The sequence below is a fragment of the Oreochromis niloticus genome, linkage group LG20 (assembly GCF_001858045.2).
Source record: "Oreochromis niloticus isolate F11D_XX linkage group LG20, O_niloticus_UMD_NMBU, whole genome shotgun sequence".
Classification (NCBI taxonomy): domain Eukaryota; kingdom Metazoa; phylum Chordata; class Actinopteri; order Cichliformes; family Cichlidae; genus Oreochromis; species Oreochromis niloticus.
In genome coordinates this window covers 1,721,272-1,743,926 of record NC_031984.2, presented here as the reverse complement: position 1 = coordinate 1,743,926, position 22,655 = coordinate 1,721,272, and the positions used below count along the sequence as shown (strand labels likewise).

Sequence of the window (22,655 nt, the reverse complement as noted above, 5' to 3'; positions counted from 1 at the left end):
ATGAGGAAGTATGTGAGGCTGGTGCTGGACAAGTATGAGGGCAGAGAGACGGTGGTGAGGTGTACGATAGGAGTGACAGGTCGGAGGTGGGATTACATCAGGGATCTGCTCTGATATATTTCCAGGCATTCCAGAGCACCCTTCAACAAAGTGTGTTGAATGCCAAGCAGGCATGACAAATCTGCGACCTTTGACCCCTTTGATCATAAGTTTCTTTTTGACAAATTATGGAATTGGGCTGGTATCTCTGACACAGCTCTCAAATGGTTTTCATTGTACTTACAGAATGATGAAAAGAGACAGCCTCTCCTGCATCAGTGAATGATATCAATTATTATATCAACTATATCAACTATTATATTAATTTATCTGCTAAAATCTTCAGATTATTGACCAATATTTGAAATTTGAACATCACATCTCAAGGCTCATCCAGTTTTGTTTCTTTTAATTAAGAATATGTCTGTGAAGGTTCTCAGTCATCCAGGTCATCGTAGTCAAAGGAGTTTGCAAAGAAAAGCGTCTGGACTTCTTTGAGTTGCTTGAAGACGTTTCACCTCTCATCCGAGAAGCTTCTTCAGTTCTAAGGTCAAATGGCCGAGAGTCCCAGATTTAAACCCAGTGGGAGTATCCCCCCAAGGAGGGACAAAGGACCCCCTGGTGATCCTCTAATCACATGCGCCAAGGTGTGAAAGCGGGTGTGGGACCTAATCAGCCAGGGTTTCGGGTGAGCTCATTGTGAAACCTGGCCCCACCCTATCATGTGATTTCCTGAGGTCAGATGGCCCAGGATGTGAGTGGGCGTTAAGGCGTCTGGGGAGGGATCTCAAAACTGGATTATAGATGGCAGACAGTTGGTGTCGTAAACCACCGCCTCTGTTCAAAGATGGTCGCTCACAGTGGACATAGATGGCCTCTTTCACTCCTCTTTCAAACCATCTGTCCTCTCTGTCCAAAATGTGAACATTGGCATCCTCGAAAGAGTGACCTTTGACCTTTAGATGCAGATGGACTGCTGAGTCTTGTCCTGTGGAGGTGGCTCTTCTATGTTGTGCCATGCGCTTGTGAAGTGGCTGTTTGGTCTCTCCAATGTAGAGGTCTGGGCATTCCTCACTGCACTGTACAGCATACACCACGTTGTTCAGTCTGTGTTTTGGAGTTTTGTCTTTCGGGTGAACCAGTTTGTGTCTGAGTGTGTTGCTGGGTCTGAAGTACACTGGGATGTCGTGCTTGGAGAAAACTCTCCTGAGTTTCTCTGATACACCGGCTACATAGGGGATGACAACGTTGTTGCGTCTGTCTTTCTTATCCTCCCTCGCTGGTGTCTGATCTTCTTTTCTCTGCCTCTTTGCTGACTTTATGAACGCCCAGTTAGGATAACCACATGTTTTCAGTGCTTCCTTTACATGTGTGTGTTCCTTCTTTTTCCCTTCAGGCTTAGAGGGAACATGTTCTGCCCGGTGGTGTAGGGTCCTAATTACTCCAAGTTTGTGTTCCAGAGGGTGATGGGAGTCAAAGAGGAGGTACTGGTCCGTGTGTGTGGGCTTCCGGTAAACTTCAATGTTGAGGTTGCCATTCTCTTCAATGTGCACAGCGCAGTCCAGGAAAGGCAAACAGTTGTCCTTAGTGTCTTCCCTGGTGAACTTGATGTTTTTATCCATGGCGTTAATGTGCGCAGTGAAGGATTCCACTTCTTGTGTCTTGATTTTGACCCAGGTGTCGTCTACATATCTGTACCAGTGGCTGGGTACTCTCTCTTTAAAAGAGCCAAGAACCTTTCTTTCCACTTCCTCCATGTAAAGGTTGGCTACAATAGGTGACACAGTTTCCAAACATTCTTTAATTAAGAATGTTTGGAAAATCAAATCTCTTTCATTTGGAATTTTTCATACACACTTTATTTTCTCCTGCCTTGATTTTTGAAACTCACTTACTCACATCTCTCCACAGCTCGTCTGCAGTTAGTCGAGGCTGCAGCAGCTGCTCAGCATACACAGATCACCTCTATTCCTGCTTTCCCTGAACGGCTTCCAGTTATATTCAGAATTCACTTCATATTTTTATTAATAAGATACAAAGCCATACATGGTTAGCCATGTAACCAAGACAAAAGAGTAAAAAATTGTTAGCATTAATCCCACTAGCTTAATGCTAACATGCAATGAAAATTCCCATAGACAGGCTAATTCAGTTAGTAATTTGTGTGCTGCGACTAATCTAATCAGATGCCACTGACCAGATTTTTGATACTGTTTTTGCCACAGAAACAGGAGCAGGCCCACCTCCTCCTCTTAGTGGGACGGTGGAGCTGCTGCACTACAGCACTGGAAATCTGTCCTGAGAATCCACAGCATGCATGACAAAATAATAACTCATCACTGAGAATGACCTGCATAAGAACAAAAAAAAATTATATTTGATTATGAGTAAAATAAAAAGTGATTTATTGGAAAGGAATGACACTAAAGTCTCAGTGTGACTCTGTGTCTGTGTGTAAATGTTAAAATGCAGCTTCTTACAGGAAGTACAAATAATCACTATTAATGGTTCATGTTTCCAACAGCTCTGCAGGATGGACACACAGAAGTCACCAGTGCACAGATGCTTTTTTATGGAATCGCTGGACAAAGCATCACAATTGAGTGCTACTTTCCTTCTTCTAAGATGTGGAAGATCTTCTGCAAAGAAAAATGTGAAAAAGGAAATATTTTAATTGAAACAGAGCTCGACAGTGGTCATCATGGCAGATACAGCACTGAATATAAATATAAATATAAATATATTTTGTCTGTAAGCATCAGAAGTCTCATCAAGTCTGACTCTGGACTTTACGCCTGTGGTCTGGGACGATATCGATCTTCATACCAGTTCACACAATTTGGAATTGTTGTTGCTGAAGGTGAGTTTCAACTTTTTTGGGGAGTTTTGAATAAAATTTTCAGTATTTCTGACTTTTGAGCAGATTTATTTTGTATATGAATTATTTATTGACTTAATGAAATATTAAGTCCCACATACTCTTTTTTTTTTTCAAAAATCTGGAAACTGCAGAACTGCAAATCTCAATATAGGAAGTATCTGATAAGGCAAACAAAATAAGACAGAAGACAATCACAAAGGAAGACTAACATAAGAAATACCACAGGGACATTTAACACACAGCTTAAACACACAGCTACATTTAGACACAGGTACAAACATCAGGAGGGCATAAATTCACCGATCTGGTATAAGGAGATGAGGGCTACATTCAGAGTCTCCACATGTTCACTGACCCACACACAGTGCAACATCAGCGTTCACTACAGAGCAAAGTCAGAGTGCAGTTCATGTGATGATGCGGAGTGTGAGAAATGAGGATCTAAAATACAGAACACACAAAAAAAATGAGCTATTAATTTGACTGATGAAAGGCCCGACATGAATCCAAAACAAAGTCCAAGAATGAAAATGACAAGAATCTAACTAGAAACAGAGAAACAGGGAAAACAGTACAATGCAACAAGAGATGCAAACTTAGGACACTTACAGAGGTGATAAGGGAAGTGAAAGAACTAAATATGGAAACAGACATGTAACTAAACTAAGCTCAGAGGAAAGATTGAGAAGGAAAACACAGCAAACATCAAGTAAATACACAACATGAACACCTCTAGAAAATGCAAACTAAGAATCAGAGAATATTTTAAAATAAACAGAACTTAAAAGTCCAACAGCACACAACTGAGTCAAAGACCCAGAACCATGCCAGCTGATCCATATCACCAACATATTTATAGGTTAGACTGAACACCAAAGATGTCAGCCTGGTTTATGGAGGAGTATTGGTAATAGTTTTTTGTACCCTTCTGCTGGGTGAAGGAGGAGACAATATATAGATTGTGACTGTGGTGCTGACACTCACCACCTCGTGACCACCTTCCATACTCTTAGTGTACAGCCTCAGGGTGCTGGACTTGGTGTGAAAGCCTCCATGCATGGTCAGGAGCTTCCTGGTCTTGATGCCAGTGGCTTCTATCTCCTCCTTTGTCCTTTTTATTATCCCAGCATGGTACCTGATCACAGGCAGGGCGTAGGATCTTTTTCTTACCGTTCAGCTGACTCCTCAGGACTTGCTTGAGGGGGTTGCAGCTTTTCTAGCGGCCTCTTCGTGGTTCCCATTTGCCTGTGGGATCCCCAGGTACTTGTAGATGTCTTCTATGTCTGCAATGTTGCCTTCTGGTAGTTCGATCCCCTCAGTTCTGACTAAGATGTGAAGGGTGAAGGTAAGAATGGTCCCAGTGGTAATTGGAGCACTCGGTGCAGTGACTCCCAAACTAGGTGAGTGGCTCCAGCAGATCCCAGGAACAACATCAGAGATCTCTATGAGGTGCCGTAAGGGACATTATTACTGAAACGCTCTCACATACACTACTGAAAAACCAAGGCATTTCAGTTAAACAGGAAGTTGTTTCAGTTGAACAGGAAGTTGTTTCTTGACAAGGAAACTGAAGGAAAAAGTGGTAGATTTCAAACAAACCACTACACAGATGTCTACTCAGCAACCTGCTAGTAGCCTAAGTGAAGCAGCTGCATTACTTAACAATATATAAGCCTCAGCATAAGTCAAAATTTAGAATAGCAGACGGGCATTATCCTGCTTAATTTTTTTGGCATATGTGCTTTTTGTCTTTTTTAGCAAAGAAATAAATATCTTAAAATCATTAATAAGACCAGGGAGAGAAGGCTTAGTGTTCCTCCATTTAGCACAATGGAGATGATATTTACTCAAAAGTATGATGATGTTAATAATGTCTGAGACACCCAATGCTAGATGATCCATATAAAAAATTTATGATGTAATTCAAATAGTGGCACATCATTAATATTTAGGGAAATCCAATTTTTTAAGTTGCACCAAATGCATTGTGTGATAGGGCATAGGGAAAAAAAGATGTTCTAGGGTTTCAAAGAACACTGATCCACCTCAAAGACAAATCTCTTTTTTAGAAATTCTGCCACAGGATTAATTTTGTTTATTACTTTAAGTGTGTTTCTTTAACTTTAGGTAGAATAGGCTATTTCATGAATTTTTAGTATGCTTTATCCAGTATATGAAATAACTAAATTAGAGTAATGTAACCATTCTGTTGTAACTATGAAATATTTTGTCTTTGAAGAAACTACTAATAAATTTATTATTGCATTTTTATCAAACAGCTGACATTGCCCTAGCAATACATTTGGGAGCACTGATGAGAAATTATTGTATATCATAACATTTTTAATCAAATGAAGCAGAGGCAGTGGGACCAGTTCATAAAATTTGTTATATTCTCTTTGAGAACAGTTTAGACAATATTTTTCTGAAAAGTCTGTGTAACTTAGAATGACACCGTTATCATCCAGCAAATCTGTTAAGAATATAATCTTTTTGTTTAAACCAGTCACTCTTGAAAACTGATTTTTGATTAAGTGTTATTACCCTATGATTCCATAAGGTTGAATTATGGGGAGAAGTTGTGGGTAAATCTCATTATCTCAGATTTTAACCATAAATTCTAATTCTGGAGTTTTGATACCACCTTTATTGTATTCCTTCACAAGCTGAGATGTTTCAATGTAATAGGTTTTATTCCTCCACAAAAATTTGAAAATAACTGTGTTAGCCTTATTAATGTTTTTAGAGGAGATATATAGAGAGTGACAAGGATAAATCAATTTGGAGATGCCTTCAGCTTTAGATAGGATGTTTCTGCCAAAAATAGCGAGGTCTCTGGTTAACCGGTGGCTAAGTGATTTCTTCATCTCCATGATACAGTTAGAAATATTAGTGTTTTTTAGATATTATCAGCCCTATATATTTAACTTTAGATTCAACTGTAACCAAAGCTATTGAGGAGTCAGAGCTTGTATGAATCGGGAGAAGTTCACATTTTTTGATACTGAGAGATAAACGAGAAGCTTTAGAGAAAATTTAGTTTTCTCTACCAGGTATTTATCTTTCAAAAAATAGATGTATCATCTGTGAATTGACTTATTTTGAAGTCTTTATTAAAAATTGATATTCCTTGTATGTCGTTAGAATTTTTTGATTAATAGTGTTAACAACTGAGTTGCCAATATAAAAAGCTTAGGGGAAACAGGACATACTTGCCGAATTCCCTGTTGCACCTTGAATCCATTCCTTGATTCAAGGAAGCTAAAATATTGTTAAGTAATGCGGCTGCTTCACTTAGGCTACAAGCACAGCCGTCCCCAACCCCCAGGTCCTGGACCAGTACCGGTCTGTGAGTCGTTTGGTACCGGGTCGCAAGAGTTGAGGCTTGAGTTTGAAATTTATGGTTTTCAGGGTATTTATGGTTTTTTTATTTTTATATCGTTTATATTGTTAACTCGGTTTCCCTGGGTCTTTTCCCGTGTGTTATGAATAAATCTTTTTTTGGTAGCGGTACTGGTTTTATTTTACTGTATTTATCCAAGACAACAATTATTGTCGGCCATAAATGGTACGTGGCGCAAAAAAGGTTGGGGACCGCTGTACTAGCAGGTTGCTGAGTAGACATCTTTGTAGTGTTTTGAAATATACCACTTTTTCCATCAGTTTACTTGTCAGGAAACAACTTCCTGTTCAGCGGAAATGCCTCTGGTTTCATTGGAGTGCATGAGTGCATTTCAGTTGTGTGTGTGAGAGCGTTTCAGTAATAATGTCCCTTACGGCGCCTCATAGATCTCTGTCCAGAAGAGCGCAGTCCTAGGAACAGTTAAGATACTGTGCAGGACCCTCAAGCTCCCAGGCCTGTGGCCTCGATACAGATGTGGTTTGAGCAAATCTTCATCAACATCTTCATACAGAGAGTTTGAAGTGATGTTGCAGAAGGTGAGTTTCTGTTAAAATTGTGGAATTCTTAAATTCTGGAGGTCTGCAATACAAATTTCAGTTTTCACAGACAACTGATGATTTTAAAAAAACTGATATTTTGTGTTTCGTAAAACCGTCTTCACTAATAATTTGCACAGGTCCAGTGATAAGTAACTGGAAACTGCATGTGTCTTATCCTTTAAAGGGTATTCATGTGGTTAAGAATTAACCTGATAGAGATACATTTTTAGCTGCTTTCAAGGCTGGCGATGCATTTTTTCTGAATAACAATGTAAATATCAGGATGTATTCTTCTAATAATCATTACTTCTATGTTTTAGACAGCGTCTCTTTTAAAACCAAAAATCCCCCTATACTAAATCCTGACCTGGAGAAATGAAAATATTCAGTTTCAAACCTCAGTGTCATAAGTTGAATGTTTGTGGAAATCCACCAAGCTTCAGGTTCATATGTGTCATCTCTCACACTATTTTAATATATGGTCAAAAATGTGAGGGCTACATATTTTTCAAATTTAATCCAAAACAGCCAGAAGAATTAAAAAGTTTTTTGTTTTTTTTTATACAATCAGAAGCATTGTTAACTATGAACCACCTGCTCTAACTATTCACTCAAACGACGACTGTGAAAACGTTCTTTCTTGCTTTGTTAATAAGATCCATAATATCAGAATAAATATTACCCTTCCTCCTCAGAGAGCTTTGCACCAAACTCTTAAAAAGCTCTCAGTGTTTTGGTTTGATAAAATGAAACCATCCTTTTGCCCACCTGACTTTTTACCAACCTCGCTGCTCAAACAGGTCTCTCACACCATTGGACCATTGGTCTTTGATAATTCCTTGATCTCTGACTGTGTCCCTACATATTTTAAACAGGCTTTTATTTTTTAAAAATATAGAAAAGTGGTGACCAACCAGCTTACAGAAGTTTTACTCACAACATTTTAAATAAATTTAATTCCTGAATTCACCCGATGCACTCCACTGAAACAGCTCTCCTTAGAGTCTCCTTAGAGTCTCAAATGATATTTTAACAAATGGAGATATAAGTTACTATTTAGTCCTTGTACTTTTGGATCTGTGTGCTGTCTCAGGCACAGCTGATCATAGAATACTGACTGAGAGACGTAGAGCATGCATGGGCATTTCTGGGTCAGCTCTTGACTGTTATCCTCCTGTATCTCTCACAGGAGGTTTTTGGTTGCAGTTGCTAATTCTGTGTCCTCCTCTGCTACCTTACCTTGTGGTCTGCTGCAGAGCTTGGTCATTAGAGCACTTCATTCTCAGACTGAGGGCTCACTGGAGGTTCTTTGAGTATTTATAAGTAAAATGGGAGGCAGAGGTGGCTGTGAGATAAGCCTCCAGAGCCACACAATGCTTCCTTTTTTCACTTTTGATCACCAGTAATTTTTTATGACTTCATGGTAAAAAGAATTATTCAGTTGGTGGTTACATTTTTGCTTTTATAAAAATTCGATTTAATTCACCGACTTTGTTGTAAAATAAATGTAATTAAAACAAAACTGAAGCACATGAAAGATTCAGCTAAAGAAAATTATGTTTGAAATGTGAATGAAACCATGCTTGATGTTAACTCCTCTATGGTTCATGATGGGGTGGCTGTGGCTCAGGAGCAGATCATCTACTAATCAGAAGGTTGGTGGTGCAATCATGTCAGTCTGCATGTCACATACCTTTTGGCAAGGCACTAACCACAAGATGCTTTCCGATGTATCCATCAGAGTATGAACGTGTGTGAATGTTAGATAGAAAGCATCATAGAAAAAAGAGCTGGTGTGAATGAGAAACGTTGTATAAAAGCACTTTGAGTGCTCAAAGTAAAAAAGTGCTGCATAAGAACGAGTCCATTTACAAAAGTGCTCCTCCTGTTATAGAAACAGCAGAATTTTCTTACCAAGCTCAAACACTATATCATATAAAAGCATGATGTCAGTGAGTTTTTGCAGCAACACAAATAAATTGCTGTTTTATGAACTAACTATTCGTGATGTTGAGGCACAGTCTGCTGTGGTAGCTAATATTCTAGCTGACCACACGGCAGCTCTCATTTCCTCAGCTCTTGATAATCAGACCTCCAGCAGTACTCACACTCACATACTGGTTTAGGATGGAGGCCTTTGTCTGTTCCAGTCACTTACTGGTTGAACTGGGCAGCTCCCAGTGTAACTGGGGATCAAACTGGAGTTATTGTGATCAGACTGCATCATCTTCAGCACAGATAGTAACTATTGATTGTTTGTCTCTTTAACAGCACTGCTGGATGGAAACGATGATCCTGCTCAGCTGAAACACTTCAATAAAGAAACTGGAAGCTCTCTCACAGTCGGATGTTACTTTGCAGACTCTGGAAGGAGGAAGTACTTCTGCAGGGAAGAATGTAAAAGAGATGACATTTTAATTGAGACTCAGGGTAGCAGAGCTCAGAGAGACAGATACAGTGCTGAATATGAAGAAGAATCTGGTACAAGTGGTATTCTGTATGTGACCATTAAACAGCTGAGGGAGTCTGACTCAGGACGGTACAGATGTTACGTGGACAGATCCTTTAGTACTGATCCATACAGAGAGTTTGAGATTACTGTCACAGCAGGTGAGTTTCTATACAATTCATTCATGTTTCTGGAGAATTAAAGGAAATGTGTATTTGTCTCTGACAGCTGCTAACATTTGGTTTCCTTTTCTCTTTTCATGATGCTCATGTGTCATATTGTTGTTATGGGTTGTTTTCTGTTGTTCACCTCAAACACCTGAAAAAAAAACACATGACTGAACTTTTTCAGCAGTCCTCCCATCAGCCCCCACACCTCCATTAACTTTCACTGGAACCACTGAGCAGTCTGAGAGGACAGCATCTACAGGTACATCCATCCACTGGGTTTGAGAGACGGACGTCTCACTTAAAGCTTTCTGATGTTTCCTGTGTTTAAGTACAAATTTATATGCTTTAGTTGAAAAATACCACTGTAGTGTGTACAGAAAGTAAATCATGCCACAATATCTCCAACTTAAAGACATTATGTGATTTTTTTTTAACCAGTCCTCCCATCAGCCTCCACACCTCCATCAACTTTCAATGGAGCCACTGAGCAGTCTGAGAGGACAGCATCTACAGGTACATCCATATACTGGGTTTGAGAGATAGAAGATTTTATAGAAGTCCATACTTTAAGTGAATTTGTATCATTTGTATGGTTTTGCTGTTATCTGCCACTAGGAGTGAGTATGCCATGTAGACATGGTTTTATGCTCATAAAGTATGACAGTCTGACCCAATTCTCCATTTTAACTGAGCATGGAAGAAACTTACCATACAACTATACTGTACATGTGTACTGAGCTACCTTTACAGCCCACATGATGGGCTGGTACTCAAACTCACCAGGAGGTGTTTGTCTAAAATAAACTTGTTGTTCTTGTCAATCTGCTGCAGATGTGGTGCTGTTTGTGGGTCTGACTCTGGCTGTCATCATCATCCTGTTATCAGTGTCGGTGCTGATATTCTGCAAGTACAGATCATCTAAACCAAAGGGTGAGACAGCAGGAAGCACACAGACAGACACACTCATCAAACTTCCTGTTTTCACAGAAAAGTGAACATTTTGTCAGGTATCTCTCTGCATGTTGTAAGCTGGGTTCGAATCCTCCATCTGGCCTTCTTGTGCAGAGTTTGCAAGTTATCCCTGCAACAGGCTGGCGACCTGTACAAGGTGCACCACGCCTCCACCCTGTGGTAGCAGGGACACACTCTAGGCCCCAACCCTAAATTGGACAAACTGATGGATGGATTTTTATCACAGAGTTTGAATATTCGGTTGAATTACAGTCTCTGATCATTCATGTGAGCATGAATGTGGACATGATGGTTTTCTGTCTCTGTGTTAACCCTGTGACAGACTGAGTACATAAATCCAGTATAAACACTGTACTGATGTGTTTTTCAGATCATCCTGTGGGAACTGAACGTGATGCTGTCACAGAGGTGAGGCTGAAGGACTTTTAGAAACAGCACTGATGTTTGTGAAAACAGCTGATATTAGTTTCCTCTTCTTCTCCTGTAGACCAACACAGTGTATGAGAATATCCGAGCAGAGGGCAGACACAGCAGATCTCCTCCTTACTCTTATGCCAAATACACCAAACCGTCTGGAGTTGAAAGCAATGATGACCACAGCTTGGTCACTGCAGCCACTTCTCAGCACAGAGTAAGAAAACACTTTCTGTATTCACGGAACAAACAGTTGTATTTGAGAAAAGTTTCACATTTCTTGTGAAAAATTATGAAGACACACGATATCATCAGTGTCACGTTGACAAGCAGAAACTAAGTTTGAAGAATCCAGATCGTTATTTCAGATCAATAACCCAATGGGAGGATGCTGGATGCTGGAGAGCACCAAGGACTGTATCCAGGTCTTGGAGCAAAGGTCCGATCCTGTGACCTCTAACAACACAGCACAGGAGGAGCTGATATTCTGATATTTCTGATTTCTGGTTTCCACACTACAGTGAACACAAAGTGTTGGACTACATGTGAAAATGGTCTAAGATCAATTTAAAACGTTACCTGTAATAAACAATTTTATTTTTTATTTTTTTCAGACTGAAGATGACTCGAGCAAACTCACCTACTCTGTGGTGAATTTTTCCAAGAAGAGCAGTGACTCTGCCAACAGCACGTCCTGCAGTAACACCAGTGAAGTTATCTACTCCGAGCCTCGGGTTAATGCAAACCACTCCGGAGGTGATCCATTGTACTCTACTATAACCTAGCTTTAGCTCCTGTGCTGGTGGCACAGTTTATTTCTCACAGTGTTCAAAATGAAGCAGCGCTTCCATCAAAATCTGAAGATTCATCCTTCCATCCATTTTCTTATCTGGAGCCTTGTCACAGGGGCCCAGACCCAGAGAAGCCCAGACCTCCCTCTCCCCAGCCGCCTCCTCCACCTTATCTAGGGGAACACCAAGTTGTTCCCAGGCCAGCTGAGAGATATAATCTCTCCAACGTGTCCTGGGTCTGCCCCGGGGCCTTCTCCCGGTGGGACATGCCCAGAACACCTCACCCAGGAGGCGCCCGAAGGCATCCTTATCCTCCTTTCAATGTGGAGCCCGTCTTGGATGGCCAAACTCCTCGCCCCATCTCTAAGGGAGAGGCCAGCCACCCTTTGGAGGAAACTCATTTCCCCGCTGTATCCATGATCTTGTTTTCTGAGGTGAGGGTGGGGACATAGACCAACCTGTAAACTGAGATCTTTGCTTTTACACTCAGCTCTCTCTTTACTGCAGCCACAGCACCGATCCATCTGTCAATCTCCCCTTACTCATGAACAAGACATGAGATACTTAAACTCCTCCACCTAAGACTGTAAAATCTAAGATTCTTTTTTCTTTTATGTTACAATTTGATGTAATTTGTCTTTAGGTTAGTGTTACAGTCATTTAAATTAAGATCAGAGGTGGTAAGGTTTCTCCACCTAAGCTAATAATCCTTAACTAATAACTGCTTGACCTACGTTTTTAAAGAATTATACACAAACAAAAGAAAGAAAGAAACTGGTAATGAGATATTAATACACAGCTCACCCAGTGTGGAGCCACTGAATCCAGACTCATCCGTCGGATTGGCAGATGGAGAAGCGTGAACACGTTTCCACTGCTCTAGATCAGACGGCAGGTTTAAATATCACAACTATAATAATCCATAATTATGTGGATATGCATATCAGATAGTTTTTAGTGAAATATAAGCCCTACAGAAAGGCAGGGAAAGCCCTGTAACTTACTTTAAAACTAAACGGTGGACAGAGCTACAGACCCCTGACAGCCTTACCCAGTTAGCTAGCTGGTAAAAGGACAGGTAATGTTTGTCATGCTGTTGCACACACAGCACACTCATTTGTTTCAGTTCGTCAGTTGCCACAAGACAGCTGACCAACATGTGCTTGATAACCTAAGACTGCTGGGTGCTACAGACTACAGTGTACGCTGTACACCATACTTAATCGTTTTGCTGCATCAGTCTGCCTCTGAGTTAATTTGTGTTTAAGGGTTAGTCCTATGATAACATGCATGAACTGTATCTTTATTCGACCTCGTATCTCTATTGTTGTTTAAGACGTGTGTTTTAGGGACTTAATAAATGATTAAACAATTTCTAAACAATGATATCTTTTGTAGTTTGGAGGCTAAACAGGCCTAATACACTGAATATGTTTTCAGTGGTAGTCGAGCATCACTTCAGTAAGTATGTAACAGAAAGAGGAAGCAGCTGCTGGTTTTCTAAATCTATTTGACCCAACATTCAGTGAAGTGATTAAAAAGAGGAAGTAAGAACTAGTTACCGTAAACAAGCTGTCACACATGGGTGGACCTCCTTTACTTCAAGCATGACTCAGTTTTTCTGTCTTTGTGGGGTTGTTTAACCTTTTCATTTGTATCATGAGTAACTTTTGCAGCATTTTTTATTTGCATTTAGTCACACTGTATTTTTATTTATCCACTATCTGCCTGATGATGCTTGTTTGAGTTGTTTCTGCTCTAATTTGAGTCCCTTAAGAATATGTTCAAAAGCAAAACATGAAGAAGAAACTGCAGGTGCAGAAGTTCACGTTACAATATGAGGAAGTCAAAATCGTATGCAGGTTTATGTTTTAACAGCACTTTGAACAGTTAAGTGTAATTCAGTTTGCAAACATATTATTTTAGTTTAAGTGTTTTTTACAAAGTTATTAATAATTAAGAAGAACAGATTTAATGACAGCGCCATATAAACAGGAACTAATGTACCGTGGAAGTACACCTCCCCACACCTGTTGTTGTATTCCTGAATACGATAGAAGAAGGGCAGCAGACAGCAGATAGAATTCCAGAGGAAAAGTGAGCGGTTCAGGTGAGTCGCAGGTAAGTTCTGCAACCTACCTGAGTCAAACAGCCACAGTGGGTAAGTTAAACTCCTTGTAGATGCAGGTTAGAGAAGTTGGGAATATCTCACAAGCTTCAGCCAACGAACTGAGCAAACAAGAATAGAGAGACACAAACAAAATACGCAGTTAGAAAGGAGGCGTGTTTACCACCATCATAGATACAGCAGCAGAGCCAGACGGTCCTTAAAAACCAAGAAATCATTCAACAATGCACAGCAGGAGTAGAAGACAAATCCCAAGAAAAGAGTCCATCTACAGGTCGACCTGCAAGGACACACTAGCTACATTTCCAGCCGAGAGACAGCAACAGGAAAAAACCCACAGGCTCCTGGCCCCGTAATAAATTATTATCCACAACCTGAATCTGGACGTTCAGCTTCCTGTTATAGTTTCATCTGTTTGATATGCCCACACAGGAGGCTAATAACACAAAACCACAAAGTTTAATATGAGAATGTGAAGATATCATCTTCTAGTTTCTGCTCTTTGAAGATGTGGCCAAAGACAAACCTAATCGTAACCCTCAGTGGTTCGCCAGTGACCTGATGGATGTCAAAGGTTAACTGCGTGCTGCCAGACAAAAGTAAAAGAAGAAGAAGTATTTATTTCTCCTCTTTCAAGAAAAAAGAAAAGAGGAACCAGACAGTGTGCCGTTTCAGTTGCAACACAAACCACAAGTTTCTGTGTAACTTTACTGAAGACCATGAGAGGAAGAAACGGGGAAGTGAGACGAAGAAAGGCTGCTTTAAAAAGTTTCAGTATTCATTTAAATGTTGAATATCAGCATTTTTGAAAAGCTGCTTTGATAAAGTCAGGACATGTATGTATAAATATTCTAGTTCCTTTCAGTCTATTCTTGTGTATATAAGATTACAGAGGTTATTATAATCCTCCTCCTCATCATCATCATCACCATCATCTCCGTAATCTGTAATAATAATAATAATAATAAACTGCAGTTCCCCAAATGTCCACTAGAGGCTCCAGCAGTGAGTCAGTCCCCACAGACTCTCAGGCTTACAGCAGAAATAGACCTGTTTCCCTCCATTACTAAGGGCTGCATGTGAGCATCAGTACAGGGCAAACAGGGCTGACACAAACACAATCTCACATCCACACATGCAGAATAAGCAGTTATAAAAACAAAGACATGCTGAGATGTTCTGAACATCTCTCCTCGGGGGTAGTGGAGATACTGAACAAGGGATGATGAAGATGGAAAAGAGGAAGACCACAGAGGAGGAGGATGGATAGTGAGCAGGTTGGTGTTACAGAGGAGGATGCTGGATGGAGGCTGATGATTCTCTGTGGCTACATCACTCAGTGTGATGTGCTGCCCCGAAAAGAAAGCACACTTTACAAAGTTGATGAGATTTTTAAAACAGAAGATGTTTTTACTGTATTTTTAAAAAAGGAAGAAATCAAATTCTGGATTTTATCATTTAAGACACACGTTCCAGCCATGTATTCCAGCCCTAACCCTAACTTTAACCAGCGCTTTGATGACGTTAGATAGTTTTCCAAAGTGATTTAAGTAACGTACATGTGTAGATTCATTCCAAACGGTTCTCATTTTTCCTCATTTTTCCGATCTCTGATATAGGGAGGGTGCCCGGAAGCGTAATATATTGACGATTTGTCAGCTAACGTAAAGTGTCACACTGCTTCTTAATTATTTTCTGTTAGTTTGATTTTAAACCTGAGTGTAGCAGAAATGAATCAACAGAGGAGCTGAAAACATTTCTCTGCACACAGTGTGCAGTGCTTTAACTTACCACCAGATGGCACTGTTCACTGTGACATCTAAAGGATGAGCCCACAGCAAAGAGTGGAAACAGGCAGCAGCAGTGGTGCTCAGTCTCCAGTAAAATAATCATTTAAAAAACAGATTACTCTTTTTATTTATTAACATCAGAATTTTTTTATGACATCAGTGCTTCTCATAGCCCAGGTTCAGGGTTCAGGGTTTATTGTTTATGGTTCATTCGTGGCTTACATGTTTGTGCTCTTCCCTCAGGTGTATCTGATCCATCCTGATGAACTGGGAACCAAAAAAAGTGAGCAGGAAGTTGTGCTGCCTCTTTTCACACTCACTTGTTTTCAGCATGCATGGTCGTCCTGTTTATGGAAAAATCGCCGTGGTTATTTGTGCTGCAGATGTATCCTGTTCTGTCGCAGAATAGATTTGAGGTTATGATATCAGCACATAAAAATGTCTTCCATTAGTTCTCTGGAATCTCAAGAATGGCATCAGCAGATCAGAAGATCCAGTGCAGAGCTCAGAGGTACAAAGAGGGTCCACAGTTTGTAGAGACTGTCTAAAGTCACAAAAAACCACTGACTCAAAATGATTAATGAACAAGTGAAATGCTTTTTTGATTTTGAGCATGTTATGTGCTTAGACATGCCACTCTTCTGCGAATAGACATGTTCATGTCTGTGATTGGTCATATGGTGCAGACTCCACCTCTAATCCTAGGTGGCGATATTAACAATCCCGTGCACTGACAGATGAATTCACTGACCGTCAGTAATGAAAAGAAACGACTGTTGCATATTCAGTCTCTTTAATGTGATTGCTGAAAGTGTGAGATTGTATTGATGCTTCATCGGTGCATCATGAGGAAGACGTTTTGATGAGGAACTCTTTCATCCCTTCGGTCAGCAGGTATCGATAGGTTACAGATTTGATTGATTACCTGCAGAAAATAATCAGTAACTTCCAAGCAGGATCACAAGCAGAGAGTTTGATTGTAAAGATTTCGTTTCCCCACAATCAGCAGAGACTTTTCGAATCACTCCTGTGACCATGTAATTATTACATTTGCATTCAACACTTATGAAGAGGTCGGTGGATATCAATAGAGTGCATGTTTCATTCACACTGACCAGCATGATGGTCCAAAATGAAATAACTCAACAGTTTCAGATGAATCACTTTTTACATTTATGTTTCTTTCAGTGTTCATCTCTGCATCCTCAGGTCAAACTGTGTACTTTTGTCTGGAGCAGGTCAGCCCCCTGATTTATTACTTATTATTATCCTACTGGATAGAAGTGCTTTGACTGTGGCAGAAAAACATTGATGCTTGTTAAATAAACGACAAATAGAAATATTATATTATAGAGTGGAATGATTGAAATTACTGTAGGAATCCATTTAAAACATTTATTCAAAGAAAAACACTGACATGACGTTCTGATGCCGCAGATCTGTGTCACAGATAAATGCCTCATCTGAAGAACTAACATTTCCTTTTTTTTCCTTTCCTACTATAATTTACTGATCTGAGGTTAGACAGTCGTGGACATCAGTTACATAACTCTGGTTTTGGCCTCTCTACATTGGCTTCCAATCGAACTTAGGATCTGTTTTAAACTTTTATTGGTTTTTTAAATCTTTAAATGGTTTGGCACCTGTTTATTTGTCCAATTTGTTGAAGCCTTATGTTCCCACTCGTTGCCTCCGGTCAGCTGAGCAACTGCTGAAACTCAGAGTCACGGCTGAAACTCAGAGGAGACCGAGCGGTCTCTGCTGTGGCCCCGGTGCTTTGAAACAATCTTCCTTTTCATATTAGACAGGCTACATCAGTACCGGTTTTTAAGTCCAGATTAAAAACCTATTTTTATTCTCTGTGTGACTGACATTTTTATTATGTCTGTGAAGGTTCTCAGTCATCCAGGTCATCGTAGTCTAAGGAGCTTGGAAAGAAAAGCGTCTGGACTTCTTTAAGTTGCTTGAAGACGTTTCACCTCTCATCCGAGAAGCTTCTTCAGTTCTAGGGTCAAGTGGTGGAGAGTCCCAGATTTAAACCCAGTGGGAGTTTCCCCCCAAAGAGGGACAAAGGACCCCCTGATGATCCTCTACCTAATCACATGAGCCAAGGTGTGAAAGCGAGTGTGGGTCACAATCAGCCAGGGTTTCGGGTGAGCTCATTGTGAAACCTGGCCCCACCCTATCATGTGATTTCCTGAGGTCAGATGGCCCAGGATGTGAGTGGGCGTTATAACGCCATTTTCACACCTCGGCTCATGTGATCACTGAGAACACTTTGGATTTTGTTGAGAAGGTGAGAGATGTCATGATGGAGGCAGATGAAACCATGGTCTCGTACGACGTTACATCTCTCTTCACTTGCATCCCAGTCACTGAAACGTTGGAGGTGATCCGTAAGAGATTACAGGATGACCCCAACCTCAGCAACAGGACCACTCTCACCAAGTGTGTTTGAACTGTGTCTTCATTCCACCTACTTCACATACAAGGGTCAGTTCTACAGGCAGAAACATGGGTGTGCCATGGGCTCCCCAGTTTCACCCATCGTGGCCAATTTGTATATGGAAGAAGTGGAAAAGAGGGCGTTGCTATCCTACCCTGGAACACCACGAAGCCATTGGTTCAGATATGTGGATGACACCTGGGTGAAAATCAAATCTCAGGACGTTCCACATTTCACGGATCACATTAACTCGGTGGACCGACACATCAAATTCACCAGGGAGGATATGAAAAGTGGCAGGTTAGCCTTCTTAGACTGTGAGATTTCCATCAGTAATGGGGGACATCTAAAAGCTGACGTGTACCATAAACCTACGCATACGGATCAGTATCTAAGGTTTGACTCTCATCATCCACTGGAGCACAAACTGGGTGTCATCAGGACGCTACAACACAGAGCGAACACCATCCCCACTGACACAGCGGCCAGGGAGGCAGAAGAACAGCACATCAAGAAGGCCCTGAGTAAATGTGGTTATCCCAGCTGGACTTTTGTCAAAGCTGGGAAGGCACCTAAAGAAAGCTCCAGCCGATCCAGGAGAGAAGGACAACCGCTGCCCAGGCGAAAACCTGTAGTGATCCCATATGTGTCAGGAGTATCGGAACAGTTGAGACGCATTTTTTCTAAACACCGCGTCTCTGTGGCTTTTAAACCCCAAAATACGCTGCGCCAAAAACTGGTCCACCCCAAGGATCGGGTCCCCCGACACAAACAGAGTAACATAGTGTACGCTGTTAAGTGCCAGGAGGATTGTCAGGACTTATACATTGGGTGCAACTGAGGGGTAGTATTAGCTAGATTCATAGTTCAGGTTAGGTATTAAGGAGTGAGTAGTGGGCAGCAGACAAAAACAAAGGCTTCAGCAGACAATATGTACTTTCATATTTAGTCCGAATAGTGAGTGTAATTCATAATCCTGATGGTCTGATTGCTTTACAGGATTTATTGTAATAAACTAAAACTTTAACCTTTATTCATCTCCTCACTTTTTCCTTTGATCACATCTGACATCAGTGCTGCTCCTCAGCTTCTGCTGTTTTTTAAAATTCTGACATCATTCTCTCTGTTGCATTTCAGCCTCACACTTCAGATGACAGGTCATCTTTAATCCCAGTGTGTGTGTGTGTGTGTGTGTGTGTGTGTGTGTGTGTGTGTGTGTGTGTTTTGATGACAAGTCCCAGACAATGCCAGACATGAGACAAGGACATGAGAGGGAATGATCCTCATCTGTTGTATTGATCTTTGACTCTTAACCATCAGCTCTCAGGCGCATGCACACACACACACACACACACACACACATGCACACACACACACACACACACACACACACGTGCACTTGCAGGTTAAGCGAATTAAGCAATAGAGGACATGAAAATGGAGGAAGGCTATGGAGGTCGGGGGGAGGAGGGGACAAACTGAAGCTGCAGGAGGTGGAGGAGATAATGGGCCTGCTGTCTGCTTGAGAGGAAACTCAATTTTCTGAGCAGAAGTAGATCAGAAGACGAAAATGAAAGAGGGGGAATCTGGAAATACCCTGGTTTTTGTCTAAAGAGCAGTTTGGATGGTGTTCACACTTTCACTGCGGTTCAGCCGTGTAGCAGCACTGCTTTATACAGCACTGTGTCAGTCTGTCGGTCAGCCTGTGAATAAACTTAATACAGACATCGAAAACTCTGAGAATAAATATTAATGACTTTGGTTGTTCTCTCACTTAAATGCAGCTCCTTTAAATCCGGTCAGTTTGTGATTTACTGTAACTGTGCCCAAAGGGATGCATAAAGAAGGCTCAGCCTGCTCAGGTCTAGTCTCATCATTGTTAAGTCAAGCTTTTATTAAACATTAGCCCAGATAAAATATATTTAAAACATACATAAGTATTAGTATAATATTGTAAGGCTGTAGAATCTTTACCTTACAAAATAAAGCACCTTGAGGTGACTGTTGTTGCGATTTTGGTGCCATATAAATAAAACTGAATTGTAATTGATTTGAATTAACCAGTGTGGCATCTTCCTCCTCAGTGGTTTAATGCAGCTCAGCTGGACCTGCTGTTGGCACATGTAGCACAATATGTACTTTCATATTTAGTCCGAATAGTGAGTGTAAGCACTTTCACACGAGTACAGCTAGAAGAAGTGCTGTCTGAGTATCTGGACGGTGCTCATTTATGTTTGCCTCATAATGGAACATAAAATGCTGTATCGCTCGTTTCATCAGTAAGATGATTGCACTACATGTATTATTAGTTCAGCATTAACAGAGCAGGCTGAGAGGAAGAAAGGCCCCTTGTGACATGTCACATCAATCTCACTTTCATGTGTGCTGCCTTTTCAGTATTAAAATAAATATATTAAACTTCTGGAAATCACCTTTTATTTTTATCATGTCTACATGTTTGCATCTGAGAATTTAAACCTGGGAACTTGAAGTTTGTTTTCTGAAACTTGCTGTGACACTAAAACTGTCCAGTTCCCTTTTCTTAGAAAGAGAAATGCTTCTTATGTTTTTCTTCTTTAACACACACTTAAGGAATGAAAGGTTAAATCTAATCATCAGCTGGTGGACAGTAAATTACAATAGAAATTATTCTGAAATACCCCAAATGTCCTAAAGCAGTTTGTGTGATATTTGTGTCCTCTGTTTGTACCCGAGGCTGTGATACACATGCAGGTCCAAACACTGTGTTCAAACAGGTGATCCCTGCCAAAACTTTGCTTAGTTTGTGTGTATGTTTTAGATGGTATTGAAAAGGCCAGCTAGCTTTGTGCAATCTGTTGCTGTCTCAGTTTTTTTTACCTCCCTTAGATTTGCTATTTTGAGTGCATACACATATTCCCAATTAAATACAGCTACATGAAGTGATTTACGAGTGTGGTGTAACCAGATAGAACAAAAGGTTGTGTGTTGTAGGTCGTCGTCCTGGCTGCGCAGCACAAAGGGAGGGACCACCAGACACTTTTCAGCCAGTATCCTGGCAGCTAACTGAAACCTGATTCCTGATGTGCTCAGTTTCAATTTTTTTTCAACACTTCTCTGTCAAAATTCTACAGAAAATGCTAAATAAGTGCATAGTGCACAACGAGTACTACAAAAGAATGTAACAGAAGAATAATCCAAACTTTAACATTTCTTGTACTTTGCCTTCAACAGTCCTGTAGTACATGATCACATCCTCTCTTTCCTTGCATCACTCATTTTGCTGACTTCATGTGTGGAGTCTCTGCTTACCTTGCTTTCTGTCCTCGATACACTTTGTGTACTCAGACTACACACGTGTAGCCTGAGTACATGTGTCACTGAGTGCATGAATTACATAGAAATCAGAAATGTGTTGCTTATGTGTGCTTGTGTAGCTTTTATGCTATTTGATGTCAGTTATTTAAGCCCTGGATTCAGATACTTTTTGCTGTTGGTGCTGAAGGTGAAACTTCTTTTTATTACATTTCTGCATTTTTGTCTGGTTGTTAAAGACGAGGATCTCATGCTGCAGGCTTAATGATGCTCAGGCCTCTTCAAAGCAGGTGTGTATTTTCTTTTAAATGTTTTTGTGGGTTTTGCAGATTTACAATTGTTTGACTGATGATTTGTGTTTTATATTAAGCTGTCGAAGAGCTGTGAAGAAGAGCACAACAACGATCAGACACAAAGAAACACTAACCGATCACTGTTTCACCATATCCACCTTCCTGCTAAAGAAAAACACTTTAAAAACTGACGTCCCGTCCATCTGTCCTCTCACATCCTTCTTTCTGAATTTGTCTTTCACACACAAACACAGACACAGAGAAAGTGTGGGCGTGTTTTGGATGTCTGCTCTGTTTGGCAGTTAACAAAATGCCACATGGATGTCGCTGGGTTTTATAATCTGGATACCAGAGAACAGAATTTCCATTCTAATGATGAGAGGAGGAAAAGAAGGAGGAGCGGAGCGGGAAAGCATCTGGACAGACTGGAAGAGGAAGGAGATGGAAGAAGCACAATGTGAGCTGCTGTTGGTGGTGAGTTTAGGGGCGGTACTGCTCTGTTACGTCACACATTTTTCAGCCGTTTGAAAGGAGTGGGCCTTTTAACTATGATAATAGTTGAAATAATACCAATAAAACAACAATAGTATCTTCACTTTGTTGTGTTTTCATGAGATAAGCACACCTTTGATTGGTTGCTCTAACAGGACGCCACTGACATGCGTAATACAATTTCACCCACCAATTTGTTTACTTGATTTCTGCAGTCACATTTATATACAGTTATCAGCAAACAGAAACATTTGTTAGAGGCTTGTGACATAATTTCCAACAACGCCACTGGACTAACCCACGGCCACATGGTCATATTGGCTCAGGTCAAAGTTTCAAAGCTTCAGTCTTTAAACCTGCTGAGTTCATGCAAAGCAAGAACCAGCTGCTATTTCTCCGAGGGCACTGCACGTACTAAAATGCTTTAGCAAGAAACTCACTTTCAGGACCCTGAAGATGCAAATTAGGAATTAACCTGTTCCTATTCATTAGTGTAGCTGAAATTAAAAGGTCATATTCTCTCTATCATGTCCTACAATTCTGACTAGTGCCCC

The 22,655-nt window shown here is 40.6% G+C and overlaps 1 protein-coding gene across 1 annotated transcript; it reads left to right on the top strand.

The window, feature by feature from the left end:
* LOC102075862 (uncharacterized) lies at nucleotides 1-11,911 on the top strand. The gene is made up of 9 exons (XM_025901431.1): nucleotides 1-86; nucleotides 2,796-2,899; nucleotides 9,134-9,472; nucleotides 9,663-9,740; nucleotides 9,920-9,994; nucleotides 10,313-10,411; nucleotides 10,824-10,861; nucleotides 10,941-11,084; nucleotides 11,482-11,911. The coding sequence occupies exons 1-9, from the start codon at nucleotides 1-3 to the stop codon at nucleotides 11,650-11,652; spliced, it is 1,134 nt and encodes a 377-aa protein (XP_025757216.1). The 3' UTR covers nucleotides 11,653-11,911.
* The last annotated feature ends 10,744 nt before the right edge of the window (nucleotides 11,912-22,655 follow it).

Coding starts and splice junctions, on each gene's coding strand:
- LOC102075862 (XM_025901431.1), top strand. CDS start 1: ATGAGGAAGTATGTGAGGCTGGTGCTGGACAAGTATGAGGGCAGAGAG. Junction 9,741..9,919: donor TGAGAGGACAGCATCTACAG/GTACATCCATCC, acceptor TTTTTTAACCAG/TCCTCCCATCAGCCTCCACA. Junction 11,085..11,481: donor CAGCCACTTCTCAGCACAGA/GTAAGAAAACAC, acceptor TATTTTTTTCAG/ACTGAAGATGACTCGAGCAA.